The sequence below is a fragment of the Aristolochia californica genome, unplaced genomic scaffold (assembly GCF_029961685.1).
Source record: "Aristolochia californica isolate CCGP_79_NKW_82.1479 unplaced genomic scaffold, dmAriCali1.0.hap1 SCAF_13, whole genome shotgun sequence".
Taxonomy (NCBI): domain Eukaryota; kingdom Viridiplantae; phylum Streptophyta; class Magnoliopsida; order Piperales; family Aristolochiaceae; genus Aristolochia; species Aristolochia californica.
The window spans coordinates 4,296,396-4,315,205 of NW_027181804.1; the positions used below are offsets into that span (position 1 = coordinate 4,296,396).

An 18,810-nucleotide genomic window follows, 5' to 3' on the forward strand; every position below is an offset into this window, starting at 1 on the left:
GGAACCGGGTTCAATTTAGGTCGGACTGGAGGATCTTCTTCTTCCTTTAGCTATCCTGTTTTCATAGCCTTAGTTTCGAAAAGTGATGCAGGGCGCCTGTAGAGGCACTCCTGATCCAGATCTGGCCTTCGAGTGGCCATGGTACTTAAAGAAGCACAAGATTGGGATGGTGACGGGCAGACAGGGAGAGATTCGTGCTAATCTGGACTTGCCTCTTTCCTTTCTCTAGATATAAAACATCTATATTTAGAATATAAATATATTCAGTTCTCCATTTCTTGCTTTGAGAATTTCTCGAGGATCCATTCAAAGAGATACAGAATGTACGGCTCTCTAGGCGGATGAAATTCGAATATAAAGAGCTCTAGTTATTTTCCTTCTCCATTTCTTCGATCATTTTCTTCATTTTCTCTACTTCTACTACTTCACCTTTCAGCATCTCAATCTTTGATCCTTTATTGGCCATTTTCTTCTAAGTAAGCTTTTCTTTCAGCACTTTTTTCTGTTTTTATTCTCAAATACGTTGTATAGGTTGATTTCACATTTCTTAATTTGCTTATATTCTTGTTTCTTTTGTGATTTATATCCTGCTATTATTATGAAAATCACATTTTATTTTATTTAAATCTCTGATTTTTTTATTCTTTCGAAACATAACGAATTGATTCCATAAAGAGTTGGATCATGGCTTCTTTAGTTCTGTAAAGGTAGGATCTATATATTTGAATCATTTCCCTATGATGATGTCGAGCTTAGAACGAATAATTGATAAAAAAAAAAAAAGATCAGCTGAAGGCTTCTATTCAAATCATCAATGTGGGAGTTTTCCTGGCAATTATTGTAACCATATTTGAAATCCAAGTATAGAATCAAATCATGTTTTCTAAGGAAAATTTGTCTCAAATCCTTGACAAAGATTGTTGTGTTTATTATTTAGAAATTGTCCAAAACATCAAAGTTGTTTACCCTGTTTTTTTGTTAGATTTATATTTGCTTTGTTTGCTATATATCGTTGTTGAAACTCAGTTAGGAAAACCGATACTACAGTTACAGTTTCAGAGTAATCTAAACAAAATGCTTCAAGCATGAGTACTGAAATTGAGGAAAATGCAATGACTTCATCCAAAGAAGAGGTAATTGACTATTATTTCTAACAACGATATATATTCTACAAGTTGTTTCGTCCCTGCTTTCATTAACAATGCATTGCAAACATATGCAAAACTATGTTCTACAGGAGGAAGCCATAAAAAAGAAGTATGGTGGGATGCTACCCAAGAAGCCTCCACTTATAAGCAATGTAATCAATATTCTTCCGATCTATTTTATATTTCAAGATCAATATTCTATTTTGCTTCTGAATTTTATGTGTATATAAATTGAGTGCAATCTGTAACAATTCAGTCATTTATGCTCTAGGACAATGAACGAGCTTACTTCGACTCTGCTGATTGGGCATTGGAGAAGGTATTAATATTAGTCATTTCCTATTTTTTAGTTTGACCCATTATTCCCTTATATATTAAATGTAAGGATAATGAGCAGTTAGTAACCACTTCCTCTTGGTTGCTTACGATAGAAGTTTCATTTCCTCTGATTTTTGTCAAGCCACAAACACCAACTAAGGAGATTCACTACTATTTAATGGTGTACCCTTGATGATGTTAATAGTTGGTGCCATTCCATAATGATTTTAATTATCTTAGCAGCAAGGTGGAAAATCTGAAAAAGCACCTGAAGGTTTAGAGGCACTTCCACCAAAATTGCAAGTAAGTGATATTTACTCTTGCCTTTGTCCAAATTTCCAATTGTCATTTGTTTTTGCCTCAACTATTAGCCAACTTGATTTGTTTGCTTTCCCTCTACTTATTATTAATCATTCATCTAATACATTATGTTTAGTATTACTCTTTGTGTATTTTCATGTTTGGTGGAAGAAAATGTTTTGCATAAATTTTGCTTTCCTCTTGTAAAACTGAGTTAAATATACATGTAGCCTTCCTATTTCTCATCAGCCTGAAGTAGGCATTTGATGTGAACCATGAGACATGTGGTTTTAACTTCTATTTACAAAGTTCCAATGCAAAGTCACAAACTCAACTCCTATGTGAGCAGCCCACACCACAAGGCCAAGCGCGTTCAAAGAAATCAGCTTATGCTCCTATGGATGGAGAAGCATCGGGTGATCCAGGTCATTGAGGAAGTTTAACTTCTCTAGTTTTGACACCATCAGCAAATATTATTATTATTTTCTTGTAAATTTTAAATTATGGTATTTTTTTAGCCTATGACTTTTTTTTTATTGGAAGGTTGTGTTGGGAACACAAAAAGTGGAAAGAAAATAAAAGGAAAAAACGAAAAGAGAAGAGTAAGAGAAAAAGAAAAGAAAAGAAAAAAAGTTTATTTTCTCTTGTTTGGATGCCTATGAAAAATGAGGTAGTTTCTCATGTCTGGATACACGTGGAAAATGAAAAAGAAAAGAAAAGAAAAAAAATTTATTTTCTCTTGTTTGGATACCTATGAAAAATGAGGTAGTTTCTCATGTTTGGATACACGTGGAAAATGAAAAAGAAAAAAAAATTAGTAATATTTTAAAGTTTTGATGATTAGAATTTTCCCTCATGTTTCTATTTCTTTTCTTTTTTTCCCCAATTTTTATCATTTTGTGAGAGAAAATTTATTAAATAAGAAAAAAAAGTGATTTTTTTGTTTATTTTCTTTTATCTCGATAATTATCTACTGCCAAACAATAGAAAATATATTTCTCTCCCTTTTTTTCTTATTATTTTTTTTGTGGGTTCCAAATAAGCCCAAAGTGTCATTGTGTATGAGATTTTTTATAGAATGCATTTATTTATTTATTTCTCATGTGATGAGAGTATGTTAAATATTGTTTACATTTTCACTTAGGGAATGATTTTGTTCAGTATTATCTACTTTTAAAGGGTTTGTTTCACCTCTTGATTTTATCATAACATAGAAAATTTCTTGTTCATTTTTCATTTGACATTCCTACAAACCAATTTACATTTGATTTTTTTTTTTATCATTTTTCTTTTGATAATTGCAAACATGTATGTAGATTGATTCATATATGTAGAATTGCAATGTCATTTTTCTTTTGGTCTATTTTTTCCATAGCTTCCTATAAGAGTAATAAAAAATACTCGTTCCCTTCCTTTATAGCATTACTTTAAAGCAAGAGTAATCAAAGGATCAAAATTTGCATCCCAAAATGGCACGAATTCCGAATTACCTAAAAGTTGGAAAAAAAAGTCTAAAATCAGATTTGATTTCAAACATACATTCACTTAAAATTTACCGAATTACTCTTACATATTAATCGGGTACTCGATTAATTGGATATAGAATAACTCTTACTCATTTATGTTATATTTAATAAAAATTATATAGTTTGTAAACTACCTGAATATTTAATTTCGTAAACATTTTTGTTTTCTTTTTATTATTTAATAAACGATAAAGAAAATCGGAAAAGCGAGTAAAATTAATACCCTAGCGAGTAGAGTATAGAGGTGGAACGTTACAGCTCAACAGATAACGGGGCAGGGCTTCCACGCTACCACGCCGACATTTTCTCCTTCCAAACACAAAACTCACACTACACTCCCAGTACAACACCGTCGACCACCATAAGATGCGGCGAGCGTTTCTCCGTCTGTAACATCTATATAAGACTTTTCCCACTCTGCGGCCCATGGATCTAGCTGGTACTCTCAGTCTCCTCCTCCTCCTCCTCGCTCTCACCTTCTCGCCCCTCAAGATCGATGCGTCGGTCCACTTCTACAATCGAGAGACGTTCCATGAGATCGGCAATTCCTACCTCCTCGCCGGTGGCAGCGAAGGGATTGTTGCCGGATCCGACAATGTGCAGCCGCAGATCCAAGATGGCCGATCATTTATCCGGTAAGCTGATTTTTTAAATAAATTCTGCGCCTTCAATTGTTGTCTTGATTTATTTGCCACGCTTTTCGATGTTGCTATGATTAATTTGGACGGATTGGGAGGTTTAGTGCATGTTTGGGTTAATTTTTTGGAGATCTTTGCTGTTGCTTTGTTGAACATGTTGTCAATTGAAAAAATTACGAGGTCTTCAATTGAAATTGTGTCGCTCTTACTAGAGAAATATGAAAAGCATCTTGATGCGAAAATAAAAATCTTCATTGCAAAAATTTGAGGAAAAAATTTGGCTGCTTAGGACACAAAAATAACTGCTCTGTGATACAGGACGAAGGAGGATAATTTATATTAGATCAGGAAAGAGAGTTTCTCCTGCTATATGGAAAATGTGTTAGTATAAACTGGATATGATATTTATACCAGCATAGAAGCGAGAAATATTGATGCATGGAGGAAATGGAGGTGTTGGAATAGTTATTCACATCAAGGCGTTGGTCTGAAATGATTTTATTATCTGACATCGATTCTTTCCCAAGTATGGAAAGCTCAAGATCTGGTATACTATGCTGCAAAAATAAGAAGCCCAGGACGTTAATGTTAGATATTGAATTGAACCACGTTAGAGGATGAACTGAACCACACATTCACAATTGAGTAAGGGTGGTATTTATACAACTTAAAATAGAGAAGATAAGCTTTATATGATAAGATAAATACAACATGGGATAAATTCAATGGGATCTTATCCTATAACTGAAGGGATTATGCTTATTCCTTATCATGCCCACTCAAGATTGGCTACTTGTTAGAGAGGCCAATCTTATCTCGTAGCAACTGAAACTGTGAACTTGGCATTGGCTATGTACTGGTAGCGGGGAAGAGTAGCGGCACTAGTAGCGGTTAGGGCGGATGGAATCGCATCGTCCAATGAAGAGATGTAGAAGAGTAGTGGCATTGGTAGCGGCTGAGAATAACAACGGCATTGATAGCGGCTGGGAGGAGCAGCGGCATTGGTAACGGTGGGGGCGGACGGAATCACATCGTTCGGAGGAAGAGCAGCGACACTGGTAATGACTAGGGCGGACAGAATCGAGAGCGAATCGTCTGGGTGGTTCAGTTGGTGAGGGTGGGGTAGAGAGTGAGTTATAGGTGAAGAGGCAGTGGATGCGGAAATAAAAATTAGGAGGATGACAAATGCAGAGGGATCAATCTACTCTGATACCATGTTAGAGGATGAACTGAGCCACACCTTTACAATTGAATAAGGGTGGTATTTTTACAACTTAGAATAGAGAAGATAAACTTTACATGATATGATAAATATAACATGGGATAAATCTAATGGGATCTTATCCGATAATTGAAGGGATTATGCTTATCCCTTATCAGTTAAGACACTAGCAGTAATGCCACATGTCCACCAAGGTGGTGGTTCCTGAGATCTAAGATGAGGTTAGTTGGAGTTTTGGAGAAAGTAGTAAGTGACGCTTTGTTTTGATTAAAAAAAAATTCAGGCAAAGCACCAGGGATGAATGGTGCAACTAGGTAAACAGCAGCAAGGGTGGCTCTAATGGTGTGATCTTACCACGAAGGGGAGATTAGTGAATTGGTGCTTAATGAGAAAAACTAGAACTTATCAAAGAAGAGGATGATGACAAGAAAAAAGCCTCTGATCAGTCACCCCAGATAGTGAATTGACCCAAGTCTGTAAAAGAAAAAGACTAAGATCCTAAAGTGGCCAATGCATGTAGAATTGGCATATTTAGCTTAACAATCACTCTTGATGCCATCTATTGGAAAATAAAGCTCAAAGAATCCAGTGAAACAAGAGCTAAATTATAGGAGTTTGGCTTGGTATGATTGGGGCTACCACTATAGAGGAGATGGAAACTAGAATTAACCAACTCCTATAATCATGAGTTGCTAGCATGTTCAGCATTACTAGGTGTCTTCTGAGGTTAGGAACTCTAAATCCAGAATTTTGAGTAAAAATGTTCGGTAACTTTAATAGTATAATTGTTTGCTTATTGATTATTTGGTTGCAATTTGTACATACAGTCATATGGACATTGTATAAAATGTCAGTTGGAAGACATTAAATATTGCAAGTACTGTCTTATTGGCTCAGGATTTTCCATTGGTTGGTCAAGATTCATATGGATGGCTCTTTGGTCTAAGTATAACGGAAAACTAAATATTTTTAGGTATATCTAAGAAAAAGTCCTCTCAGACTCAAATAACAATTTTTAAAATGACAACCATATTCAGGGAAACCGATGAGTTGATGCTCTGTGTTAGGACTGCTTACCCTTAGTTATCAATGAAGAAATTTTGTGAAGTTAATATGGAAAATGTTTTTTTTTTTCACCATAGCTTTGTAAAAATTTATAGAAATAAAATGGGGGAGAAAGAGTATGCTGGGTTTGCCAACTTGGTCTCAGGTTGTGTTGCAGGTGGCAAAAAATGTAATTTATCTTGGCTGGCATGAGACAGATTGACTAGGCTAAAATACTCATTGTGGATCTGAAATGAGATATGCTGAAAAGTGCTTTGCCAAAACTGGACCCTCAAGCAATATGAGCATAGACATCCTGCTAATCTGTGAGACTATGTTAATCAAATACCCAGTTCCGTGTAAACCGTCCTTTCTGTTCCTCAATATCATAAAACTTTTCTATATCCCCCAACCTCTACCTTTGATCCTAGCAAGAGCAGAACTTGTGCCATCAATCTCTCTTCTCTATGTTTCCATACTTTAATTCTTCCTTGTCCACTAGAGATTGATTGTCTTGCCAGCGAACATGTCTACTTCGAGGAAGATGCGGTGTTTTGTCCTCAAGACTAACTGCACTGCTCCCTCTCTTTCACAGTTGCTTGAACAACATCTTTTACTGGCATCCTCTATCCATCCAGATTGATGCATGGTGCTCTTCCAGTTATGTTCTTCCCAAATGGACCTTCCTAAGACTGGTGAGTACAACCATGGTGGCTGCATTTCATAATGTACAGAACCTTGCATTTCACATCTTTGTGTATATATGTGTTGGTCCTTCTCTCACGGCAACTTTTCAACTCGGCCAATTTGGCATTTCTGGCCTGCAGTAACTCCATTACGCTAATCAGAATCCTTATCTCATCTTGCATTATTGAAAATCCAAGATGAATTATTTGGGATTCGAGATGTTTTGCCAAGATGGCAAATAACTGATATTATGATTTGTTAGGTTTGACATTCTGCGGATTTGCTAGCCAAAGTAGCTTTGATTACACCTGTCTAGCAGACATATTCTCTAAAAAATAGTCGATTTTTTTATTTTCTTAAGTGGGTAGGTGAAAGGTGATTATCTAAGGTTTTTGAAGCGGAAATTTAGACTTATTTATTCCCAATGTCATGCAAGTCAAACTCTATTCCCAACATAGATGCATGGGTATACTGTCCTTTTTCAGGAAAAGATGATGAAATGAGGGACTTTACCTTTTTTTTTTAATGATTTAAAAAAAATAGAACTTAACTGTCAGATAATATTCACTGAGGTTTCTAAGCATATCATGATCTCATCTTTTATCCGAGCCAGCATGTCAACAAGTAGCATTGAATGAGTGCTTGGGTCATGTATGAAGTAAATTGAAACTTCAGACATGTTTCTCTTTCTTAAGCTGTACTGCTGGTAATCTCCTACATTCCCTACAATTATTTCAAGGACATCAATATTGTTGATTACTTGCTTTGCCTAAGACTTGGAGAAGTCTACCCATTAGCTACTGACATTTTTGCATAATGAACATCTCAACATCTATATGTTGCATGTCAGAACATATTTAGTATTGTTTGTCCTACATAACCAATGGGCTAGGTGAGGGAACCTTTTTGCCCCCCTCTACTGAGTAATGATGGTGCCTGTACAGGTTTGAGAACATTACATTCTGGAGGCCCAAGGAAGCCGCTGAGCAGCACTCAAATATGGAACATAGCACTGGGTTGATCCAAGCAATTATTTTTGAGGCAGCGGATCATGACAATATTGGTGGCTCTGCCTATGGAGGACAAAGATCCATATGCTGCACACCAGATCTTGCTAAGCTTGAAGGTTGCAAACAAGGGGAAGTCCTCAGAAGACCTGCCGTAGACCCTACATGGCCATATGTGATAAATACACATTTCAGCGGTGACTTACTCTCTACCGAGATGGACCCAGCAGAGGTAGCTATAACAAAGACTGGCATGTACAGCTTGTTCTTCATCTCCTGTGATCCTAACCTTAAAGGGTTGGTGATGAGTGGAAAGACTGTGTGGAAAAATCCCGCAGGTTATTTGCCAGGGCGGATGGCCCCGTTAATGACATTTTACATTTTCATGTCTCTTGCTTATTTGCTGCTCAGCATAATTTGGCTATCTCAGTATATGAGAGTTTGGAATGACATACTCCAGATTCAGCACTGTATCACTGTTGTTATTGCAATAGGTTTGTTTGAAATGACCCTTTGGTATCTAGACTATGCATACTTCAATGCAACAGGGACAAGACCTGTTGGGATCACATCTTGGGTGGTTACAGTTGGAGCTATAAGGAAGACAATTTCACGTCTTATTATACTTTGTGTTTCTATGGGGTATGGCGTGGTGCGGCCCACACTTGGTGGCCTCACCTCAAAGGTGCTTCTAATTGGTCTGACATATTTCCTGGCATCAGAGTTACTGGATATAACTGAAAATGTGGGGACTATTAATGACATATCAGGGAAGGCAAGACTCTTTCTTGTTCTCCCAGATGCTTTTTTGGATGCATTTCTTATTCTCTGGATTTTCACTTCCCTTTCTAAGACACTAGAAAAGCTACAGGTATGTCAATGCCCCCTTAATCAGGAGTGTGAATTTCTATTCTATTATTTGAACTTTAAATTGGGGTTTGAAGCTGATTATAGTCGCAATTTGCAGGCAAGAAGGAGTTCGGTTAAGCTGGATATTTACAGGAAGTTCACTAATGCATTGGCAGTGGCAGTGATTGCTTCTGTTGCTTGGATTGGCTTTGAGGTATGAATTTCCTCCAGATGGCACAGATTAAATCTCTTTCTGTTTGGCTTCATTCCGCCAGATCAGTGTTGCTTGAATCAGCACCAGGATTTGTAGTGGGGCCCTTAGAATTCGATTTTGGGATGCCTGATATGTTCTCAGCATTGGGTTGTATTGTTTGACTTGGAATAACAAATATACATGTAAGATACAAACCGTCTTGTGTGTTGTATCAGATTCCCCAAAGTTCTACGCCTGATAGCTTATTGCCTGGTAGCTAGGGCAACACTGCACCTGATTGGCACCATTAACTAACATTCATCAATTTTCGGTTAGCATTCACTTGAAATTACAAAGGATGTCTCTGCATGTGTGATATCTCCTATTAATAGTCCATGGCTAATGATTGTCTCAAATTTGGTTGATATCATTCCTACTGCAGGTTTACTTCAAGGCAACAGATCCTTTCAGTGAACGATGGCAGAGTGCTTGGTTAATTACCGCGTTTTGGGATGTTCTAGCTTTTGGTTTGCTCTGTATTATCTGCTACCTCTGGGCACCGTCCCTGAATGCTCAAAGGTACAAAACTTTCTTACTAACACGCCCATACTTTGAGCCACTGAAGTAGCCTGTTTCTTTCTTTGTAACTTGTGTTTGGTCTTTGCAACAGGTATGCGTACTCTGAGGAATTAGGGGATGAGCTTGATGAGGAAGCTCAATTTCTAACGAAGGGATCATCAGAAGGTGATTTCAGCTTAGTGAAGCAGGAGAAAGACAGAAGCGTAGGTGGCACAGATACGATTATTTTAGAAGATCAACCAGAAGAGGATAAAAGGGAATGATGGGAAGGTGTTAACCCATCCTGGCACAAGATCGATGTAAGGTTGGTCACAGTTTTCCTGTAATATTATTGAAGTTGTAATTGTTAGCTCTCTTTAACTGGTTACAATTAGGAGTGGAGATAAGCACAAGTAGCAATGTTTATCCCTGGCCGTCTTCACCTGCTGTCTGCCCACTCAACTTTTTTATATATATCTGAACTTTTTTTTAATATATTAGGTGCAGTCAACTTTAACTAACACATATTAGGTACTGTGTGAAGAGATACGCGGCCGTATAAACTCATATTGGATTCGAAATAGGTATAGAAAAATCGGTGAGCCTACCCTTGTCCATAAACAGTTAAAAAAAATAAAGAAATGGAAGAGCGTGAAGATGGTAGGTCTCAGTAACCGAAAGACTGCAAAATGCAAACGCAACACCAAGAGTGAGCAAGCTGCGAGCTTCCATATCCAGTCACTTTCATCACACATCTCTTTCTCGTCTGGAAGAATCCTCAGGCGCAAAATGATATAAGGCGGACATTGCTGGCTGACTAATCTCTGATATCTCTTGCGTCAGCATGTTCTACTCTCTAATTTGTTGATTACAAACTTGACAAGAATGTCACGTCCTCGGCCTCAAGGCCCGAAACCACCAATCAAGTAAAATGGACACTTTGTCACGCTTGTTCACGCTGTTTGGTTCTCCTTTTGGCTTTGAACACCGTCTCCGGACAATTTATTTCTCTGTGAGCTGTCCCCTCGTGTCTAACTCGCCAGTTTATTAATGGATAGATTCAAGATAACTCTTGGTGGACTTTCCAAGCATTCAACACGATTTTGAACTTAATTTCCGCCCGGATCTTATATAAATCTCTTCACACACTTCAAAAACTTACGAATAATATATTATATATATCGTACAGAATAATTTCGATTTCAATGGCGGAGTTGAGTTGCCTGAATCATGACCTTCTCTTTCAAATTCTGGCTCGAGTCGACGGACCCACTCTTGCTGCGGTCTCTTCTGTTAGCTCGGAGCTTCATGTTGTTGCGCGGGAATAAAATCTCTGGCGACGTCTAACCCATGATACCTGGCCGTCCACCAGGGAAGAAAGAGCCCGGAGTCTCATCTCTTCTCTTGGTGGGTTCGTCAGATTTTATGGCGATTCCTCCTTTGATCGTCTACAGGCCGGTAGCCGACGAGGCGGATGCTTTCGCTTCTGATGATGATCAACCGGAAACGCATCTTTCCCCTGCTGATTTAGTCTCGTTTGTGGATGTTTATTACGAAAATAAGTGCTTCTTCTCCAAGGTTCTGTATGGTATTCCTGGTGCAGATAATCAAGATAGTCACAGTAGCTGGTTCTCGTGCTGGCCCTTCAGAATCCAGCAATGACGACAATGACGATCACTACGATGATGCCTTCGACGAAGAGGACAACGAGACGGGCACGTTTCCATCGGTACATTTCTTGCACAGGAAAGAGAGGGGAGGCGGAAAACTGTGGAAGAAGGTGAGACTGAGTTGGGTGCTTCTGAAGAAGAGGAGCGGCAGAGCTGTGAAGCTCTCGAGTTGGAAACCGTACAGAGGCACTGGCCGGGGGAGGGCGACATATCGATGAGATTCGGATGAAGAGATGGCTACGCGAGCCTCGAGAAGTTGCAGCAGGAGCAGGAAATGGTCGGAATTTGACAGGGGAGAAGGGGAGTACGCGAGGGAAAAGGAGGAGGTGAGAGAGAAGAGGATGAGAAGTGAAGGGAAGGTGGATAGGATGTGTCTTCGCGAGAATTGCAGCGTTCTCAGGCTTGTGCTACCTGGGGGAGGCCATTCAATGCTAATGTGTTAATTAACGAGAAGAGAAGAGTTATGATCTATTCTTGCTGACAAGAAATACAGAAAAAAAAGAGAAAAAGAAAAATCAATTCATGAATGACAAATGTAGTTTGTACATGTCGAATGAATTAAATTAACATGCAGAGTGATAGAAATGGAAGAAAATAAGATTCATTTCATCAAGTTATTGAAACGGGTTGCTGTAATGGTTGCACGAATGTTAAGAGTTTTCATGGAAACAGAATGTACCCAATTGGGTACATGTAACATGTTCAGTTCAGTTGGAAAGAAGAAGTTCTAAATTTAACGAGAAATTACTTTCAAATAGTAAAACAGAGAAGGGGGATGTAGCTCAGATGGTAGAGCGCTCGCTTAGCATGCGAGAGGTACGGGGATCGATACCCCGCATCTCCATTATAATATATTCGCTTTCGTGTCTTTTGATTTTGATTTTGATTTTGTTTTAGGGCTGCGGCTTCCAAATTTCTACTGTTAGATAGTAGCGTCGCGCGGGGCTGAGACGGTGACAGTTGGTGAGTAGAAATGTATGAAACGTGATAGAGATAAAAGATAAAGAGGACTTCCTGTTTTTTATCCTCATGTAAATCTTTCTCTTCTTTTCTTTGTAACCTATAAAATTGAGCTTCAACATTCTTCTCTCTCTGCATTCTCTATATGGTATCAGCAAGCATGGGACATCGGCATCCTCGCTCTCTCATCGATCCAGTTCACTCTTCTACGGCTCCACCAACTCTTCCGCGCCAAACATTTTTTCGAGGGTCTCTCCCTCTTCTCTGTCGTCGCCAGAGCCGCGCCACCGAGGGCCGTTCTTCCTCATCGTCGTCACCGCTGATACCTGATACCTTTCTCTCCCTCTCGGTTTTTCGATGAAATCTTCGCCTCAGCCTCAGCCTCCTCCTGCCATTTCCGTCGCCACCGTTAGCTCCACCGCATCGATCGCTCCCATAGATTCTCGTCAGCGTCGCACTAGACTCACCAGGCGAGACCTAAGCCCAAGGGAAGAAATTAATCACCCCTCCCCCATCCTGCCTTTTTTTAGCACTCGTGCGAATTTGGACGTACGAAAAAACAGAAGTATATGCTCGTACTGATTCCAATTTTTTTTCCACACCCAATAATAATCTTTGTGTTGCAAAATAATCTTATTTCTATTTTACATTTTTGTCAATTTAATTATATTTCTATTAAATTTTTATTTACTTCGTCTACATCACATTATTGTTTCATCTGTCCTCTCCAATTCTAAGGCAAATTATTTCTACTTTTCAATTAGATTTATCACATCATCTCTATTGTTATTTATCTCATTAATCGTCTACCTACTCCCGCCCTTAATCTTCTTTCACCATATGCCCCAACAAATTGACACCACATTCTTCTCCATGTGTCTTTATTGGGTACTCTATCACCCAAGTGCTTATTTATGTCTTGAACCCACTACTTCTCGTCTTTATGTGTCATAACATGTTAAATTCGTCAAGTCTATTTTCCCCTTCACTACATTTCAGTCTCATCTCGACTGTCCTTCGTTTAACACACTCTCCCAATAGTGTTCCTCTATGTCCTTACTTTTGGTTACCGGCACATCAACCACAACTTCGATCATTGCATCCGCTGCAAGCTCCATTGAAGATTTCACACCTAACCCCATTCCAACACAAAACCCCACCCCAACAGCTCCCTCATCGATCGACCTCCACCCATCATCCCTACCTGCTTCTTTCTCTCCCCGTGTTATTGTCACAAAATCCAAGAACAACGTTCACTAACACATTCAAAAATTAAACTTCACAGTCCAACTTCCTACATTTATCGACCGTGAACCCATAATTGTGACTCAAGCTCTCACTGATACCAAATGGTGTTAGGCTATGTCAGATGAGTATGATGCTCTTGTTCAGATAACTCGCAAAATCTAGTTGGTTATAAATGGATTTTTGTATTAAATATCTATCTGATGGCTTTATTGACATGTACAAGGTTCACTTAGTTGCCAAAGGGTTTCACCAACACCCTGAGATTGATAATCATGATACCTTTAGTCCCATTGTCAAACCTTGCTATAAATCGTGGTTGGTCACTTCGGCAACTTAATGTATATAATGTATTTATCAAAGGTACCTTGTTTGAGGATATTTTTATGGCATAACCATCATGATCATTCCAACAATGTTTGCAAACTTTACAAAGTTGTTTATGGTCTCAAGCAAGCTCCACATTCTTGGTATCATGAGTTGTGCCAGTTTCTTGTCACCTGTGACTTCACCAACTCTCATGCAAACTCTTCTCTATTTATCTCTCACAGAGGTATTATTGTACTGTATATTTTGGTCTATGAGGATGAAATCATTATTACAAGAGACAATGATCAAGTTATTGCAACATTCATCCACCTTCTTGCTCAATGATTTTCACTCAAGGATCTTGGTTCATTGACTTACTTTCTTGGTATTAAAATTGTTCCTTTTTTTTAATGTTTACTTCTATCTCAACACTGGTATATTATCTACTTCTCACACACGCATGATAAATATAAAGCCTATAACTAAGCCTCTTGCCACGACATCTACACTCACACTTCATTCTGGCATAACACTTGATGCAGGAGAAGAGTGAGGTGATAAGTAATTGGATCCATCTTTTCTGAACCCGGTTTGGGTTTGTTTGTTTTGAGCTGTAGCCCGGGCTTGTCGGGGGCTTTGCATTTTTGTGTTAAAACTCGTTCTGTGTACAAGGGAGATGCATTATTGATTGTGAATGATATTGAATAAAAACAAGAGGTTTTCTCTCTGTTTTTAGGGCGACCTATTGTCATTTTTCCCCGCAAATTACCGGTGGAATTGCCAGCAGGATAATCACTATCTTGTGTCCGGTGTCAACACTCTTTGGTCCATTAGAGTATCAAACCATTGTTGATAGTTTCTAATACTTGTCTCTTACGTGCCCTAACATTGCCTATGTGTTAAATAAGTCGTCTCAGTTTATGTATTGCCCTACTAATGACCACTAGGATGTTATTAAATGATTGTTACATTATACATATTATTGATAAATTTGATTTGATTCGATTTCTACACTGGTTACCAGCTTTATTCCCGATTAATTTTAGGGCCACTAAGATTAATTTTAGGTCCTTGAGGCCTCCAAGTGTAGTTTTAATTAACGTTACAAAACTCAAATCGAAAGGTACGATCGATCAGAGTTCAACTGGACGAAGTCTCTAATTCGAGTGAATAATATGTGAAAACTGGGAGTTAACAATGAATCAGTTAACTTGGCTCAAGAGATGAATCAGTTGGTCTGGTTTGGTCAGTCGGTTCACCCACACAGAGATTTCACTCATACAAAAAAAAAAAAAAAAAAAAAATAGGGAGGGAGATTGTTCCCTTGCCCTCTCATTCGGCATTAGAGGGAGGAAAAATAATAGGGGCAAGAGGGCGTGTAAACAAAAATTCGTAGCACCAGACGAGAATGAAAGGTCTAAAGCATTGCCTCCAGGACAAGATCATTTGTCTTATCTCACCAACATTTTGTCAAAAAGACTGGCAAAAGTTCAAATTAAAAAGTAATTAATGGGGTGAACTGAAGAGTGCTCGACTAATAATTCCAGTGGCCTCGATATAGCGATCCACGCATCTTGAGATGCAACTGCTCTCACTACCGCTCAAGCTAGATCCAGGCTTTGTTATACACTTGTCGAAGCACTTTCCCCTTAGAGTCTATGGAATCAAACAAGACCACAGAACAAAGAGTATCAGCAAATTAGTATTATAGTTTCCTGTAAAATAAGCTTCAGACATTTCAACATCTGATTGGATGATGAAGAACATAGCAGGTTAGTTCAGATAGAAGGAAATAACATCCAATTCAAATGAAGACACAGATAGAAGTAAACATCTTCAATTGTTTACTACATAATGAAATGAGCACATGATATAAACAGAGGGAAAAAGAAAAATTAATAGCATGTAGGTATAGCAATATTTACTTGTTCTATTTATAATTTCCATACCAGGAAATCAGATAGTAATCATAAATCAGATATTCAATACAGATAAGCTGCTTTAGTCATAGAGGTCATGTTCGTTTGGAGAAAGTGAGATAAAAGGCTAGCATTCAAAGCCAAGATAAGGTTTCTGAACTAATATATTTAGGATTATCTTACTGAAAACACCTGAGAGAGAGAGAGAGAGAGAGAGAGAGAGAGAGAGAGAGAGAGAGACTTTACCTATACCAACAGGATGATATTTGCTGCATCCCAGACACCACATCATCTTGGGGAGGGGGGAAGAATGGACCCTTGGGCTCTTTCATGGTGGCCTCTCAATATGACTCTCCATTTGGCCATAATCATGGTAATGATCCAAATGAAGAATGTTCTCAACCACTTAGGCAGGCCCCTCAAAAAGTCAACTGCTTTATTCAGTGCTTTAAAAAATAAAAAACTTAATATAAAACCATTGTGTAAAAGGGAAAATATAATTGAGGACTAAATTTGTAAACTTAAGTCAGTGGGCATCTCCTTCTTCATTGCACTTTTGCTTGACAGGTTTGGTTTGTTTTTGTTTTTAAATTTGGATTTCAATTTTGCTTCCCTGCTTCACCTTTGGAAATCCTCTTAATTGCTGTTCTATGTAGCTTACAACTGTCACCGTTGTTGGGAATCTTTTGAAAGACCATAATAGAAGAACCTTTGAAGGATAACATAAGTCTTTGGGATGAATCATTGAAAAAGTTCTCCATTGTTTTTATTTTAGCCGAGTAAATACCGCGAAATCTCCCACCCCCCAAGCTCAATCAGTGGGAAAAACTGGAGGGGAATTGTCTTGGCTGTATTGAGAATTTGGTAGTTGGGGACTCCGCAAACTTGCTAGCTAAAACTTATCTTTGATGGCAGCTCAACAGGCAATTTGAGGCCTGCCAAGCTGGGGAGGGGGTTCATTACAAATTCAAATGGGTGAAACATTCTTTTTTTTTCTGCACCATATAAAAAATAAGGTGAGCCAATAGGAGCTGAGTTGCCCTCTTACATGGTCTATGGCTCTTTCCTGATAGATTCTCCTCCTTGCTCATTGTTGAAGGTGATTCAATGCTAGTTATCTCTTGAGCCATGAGGAAAAAACCCCTTTGAGAAATTGTTTTTATGTACAGTGATGAAATTAAGACATTTTCAGACCTCTTACCAGGGTTGGGCAGCATATACCCAGATGTACAACTAGTGCAGAAGATTCTCTTGAAAGGGAAAGGAACCTCCTGCCAGCATCTCAGTATTGCCCACTTCTCACCCTTGTGACTTTTTCTATCCCTGTATTCTTTTGTACCTTCATTTATTGTTTTCCCTCTGTTGTATCATTTGCTCAACTTTAAGGTCTCTTAGTGAATCCTTTGTTCATCGTTTCTCAAAAAAGCGAAAGTAGAAACTCACCTACAAAGAGTTTACTTCAGCCAAGTAGTAACAGGGTGAATAGGAAAACAAGAACCACAGACTATGGACAAAAATATAGGGCTTGTCTTACTTCAGGAACATGTTAATAATTTGAAAAGAACAAACATAGAGATGATGGAAGTTCATACTCAAAAGAAGCTACAGTCGGAGCTTCCACTCACAGAAGTCATTCATTTTTACATAATTAATCAGCCCCTTTTGGGTGACCAAATCAATAAATATTCAAGTAATATAAATTGCTGGAGTAGGAGATTGAATTCCTGGCCATGGAATGTCTCAAAATCCTGTAATAGATTGAGGACACATGCGGTCCTCTTGATACCGATGGAGCCATATCAAGTGGACAGCTATTCATTTGAAAGACTCTCCTGTAAGATATTTAGAAGAGAGTAGCCAGTCCCTTTTAGACCAAAAAATAATGAGCCTCTGCTAAATTTTCTCTTTACCTTGAAGTTTAACTTCATTGTTAGAAGCCACTAACTCGTTCGTCCTTTCTATCCTTTTTTGTTTCCCACCATTCAGACCCCGTAACACCAAATAGTTTACAAAGACTTTGCACGGAGGGAATCCTCTAATAAAATTTTGCACGGTTCTAAGTGTCCTAAATTCCTTCCATTTTACAGGACCTGATCTTTTGAGAGTATTCGGAAATGGAAATACATGGAAAGTATCCTATTAGATATCATAGAAAATTACAGAAACCAGTAAGGAACTCACTTTCGGTTCGCATATAAACCACAGAAAGAAACCTCTTAACTGAGGCCCTTTGACAGTACAGCTTGGAGAACAAACAATACCCAGTCCATCCATTCAAACATGCAATGGATGACGCGTAACTGCGTCAACCTCAAAGCAGAGAGACAGGAGAAAGGAGAAGATACAGATATAACAACTAAAAAGAGAAAGAAGATACCTCGATGAACTCTTCAGCATAAGCTTGAGCAAGCTGAGTCTTAACGTTTTCCATTAAAGCATCTGAGGAAGGAGCAGAAGAGCCGCCCGAGCTAGAAGAAAAAGCGTCCATAATTCCAAAGAAAAATTCCCTGTTTCTTCGAAATGACTGCGAGTTATAAGGTCGGCGTCGGAGCACCCAATGCCCTAGTGTGTGCTGCTTTCTCGGCGTCTGAATTCCAAAGAAATCGGAGCCCCTATATGATACAAAAACGGGCTATGTGGAAGCCTATGCTAAGGCCCCATTTCTTCTTCTATCATCTCAGTTGCCCATAAATTTAAGGGTGACATGGAACCTCACCGGTTCACAAACAGTTTCGGTTTAGCTCAGTCTCGGTTTGGTTCGGCTCGAGCCATCCCGATCTTGAATTCAAGAGTTAGTTACAAGAATTGAGCTCGATTGAGCCTCGGTTCGGTTTGTAAGCTTACGAGCTGACTCGATAACTTAAATATCTTCGGGCCTTTGGGGAGTCTTCATAAATCGGATTAGAACTTTGAGTTCGGGATTGAGTTTCCAAATTCTAGAGAATATGGGATTGAAAAATCACCACTCACCCTTTGCTCGAATCCTCTCCCGGCCACTCGCTTCTTATCCTGTCTTCTCTAACAAGTCGATAGAGTCGGAAACTCTCAGATTCTACCATAGGATGCCCTATTTCAACATTGCCATCAACGTGTTCTTCACCACTACCGAATGACTTCTAGTTTTTACTCAATTCCTTGCCTCTTCAATTAACCGGTTTTCGTAGAGATTTTCCATTGCCGACATAACATAGTAGACCTTAAAGGTAATCTCTATCCA

General features: G+C 38.7%; 3 protein-coding genes, 1 non-coding gene and 1 pseudogene across 5 annotated transcripts; 4 read left to right on the forward strand and 1 right to left on the reverse strand.

Moving 5' to 3' along the window:
• The first annotated feature begins 60 nt into the window (after nt 1–60).
• Nucleotides 61–2,368, forward strand: LOC137949054 (uncharacterized). Of its 2 annotated transcripts, none has more exons than XM_068795317.1 (6): nt 61–476; nt 1,048–1,133; nt 1,238–1,300; nt 1,420–1,467; nt 1,707–1,769; nt 2,116–2,368. In XM_068795317.1, exons 2-6 carry the CDS (start codon nt 1,086–1,088, stop codon nt 2,197–2,199), a joined length of 306 nt encoding a protein of 101 aa, XP_068651418.1. In that variant the 5' UTR covers nt 61–476; nt 1,048–1,085; the 3' UTR covers nt 2,200–2,368. The 2 variants fall into 2 exon arrangements, with proteins under 2 accessions (XP_068651418.1, XP_068651419.1); XM_068795318.1 differs by having other exon boundaries at nt 1,710–1,769.
• Nucleotides 2,369–3,566: 1,198 nt separating this feature from the next.
• LOC137948730 (uncharacterized) lies at nt 3,567–9,985 on the forward strand. Its single transcript, XM_068794885.1, has 5 exons — nt 3,567–3,927; nt 7,828–8,761; nt 8,858–8,953; nt 9,375–9,511; nt 9,603–9,985. Exons 1-5 carry the CDS (start codon nt 3,719–3,721, stop codon nt 9,772–9,774), a joined length of 1,548 nt encoding a protein of 515 aa, XP_068650986.1. The 5' UTR covers nt 3,567–3,718; the 3' UTR covers nt 9,775–9,985.
• A 710-nt stretch (nt 9,986–10,695) lies between these two features.
• LOC137948537 (F-box protein At2g27310-like) lies at nt 10,696–11,378 on the forward strand (annotated as a pseudogene).
• Nucleotides 11,379–11,931: 553 nt separating this feature from the next.
• Nucleotides 11,932–12,004, forward strand: TRNAA-AGC (transfer RNA alanine (anticodon AGC)). The gene has a single exon. It is a non-coding gene; the product is annotated as a tRNA-Ala (tRNA).
• Nucleotides 12,005–15,053: 3,049 nt separating this feature from the next.
• On the reverse strand, nt 15,054–18,232 carry LOC137948699 (mitochondrial import inner membrane translocase subunit Tim13-like). Its single transcript, XM_068794848.1, has 2 exons — nt 17,971–18,232; nt 15,054–15,330 (listed from the first exon to the last, which is right to left on the reverse strand). The coding sequence occupies exons 1-2, from the start codon at nt 18,079–18,081 to the stop codon at nt 15,181–15,183; spliced, it is 261 nt and encodes an 86-aa protein (XP_068650949.1). The 5' UTR covers nt 18,082–18,232; the 3' UTR covers nt 15,054–15,180.
• Between the last annotated feature and the right edge of the window lie 578 nt (nt 18,233–18,810).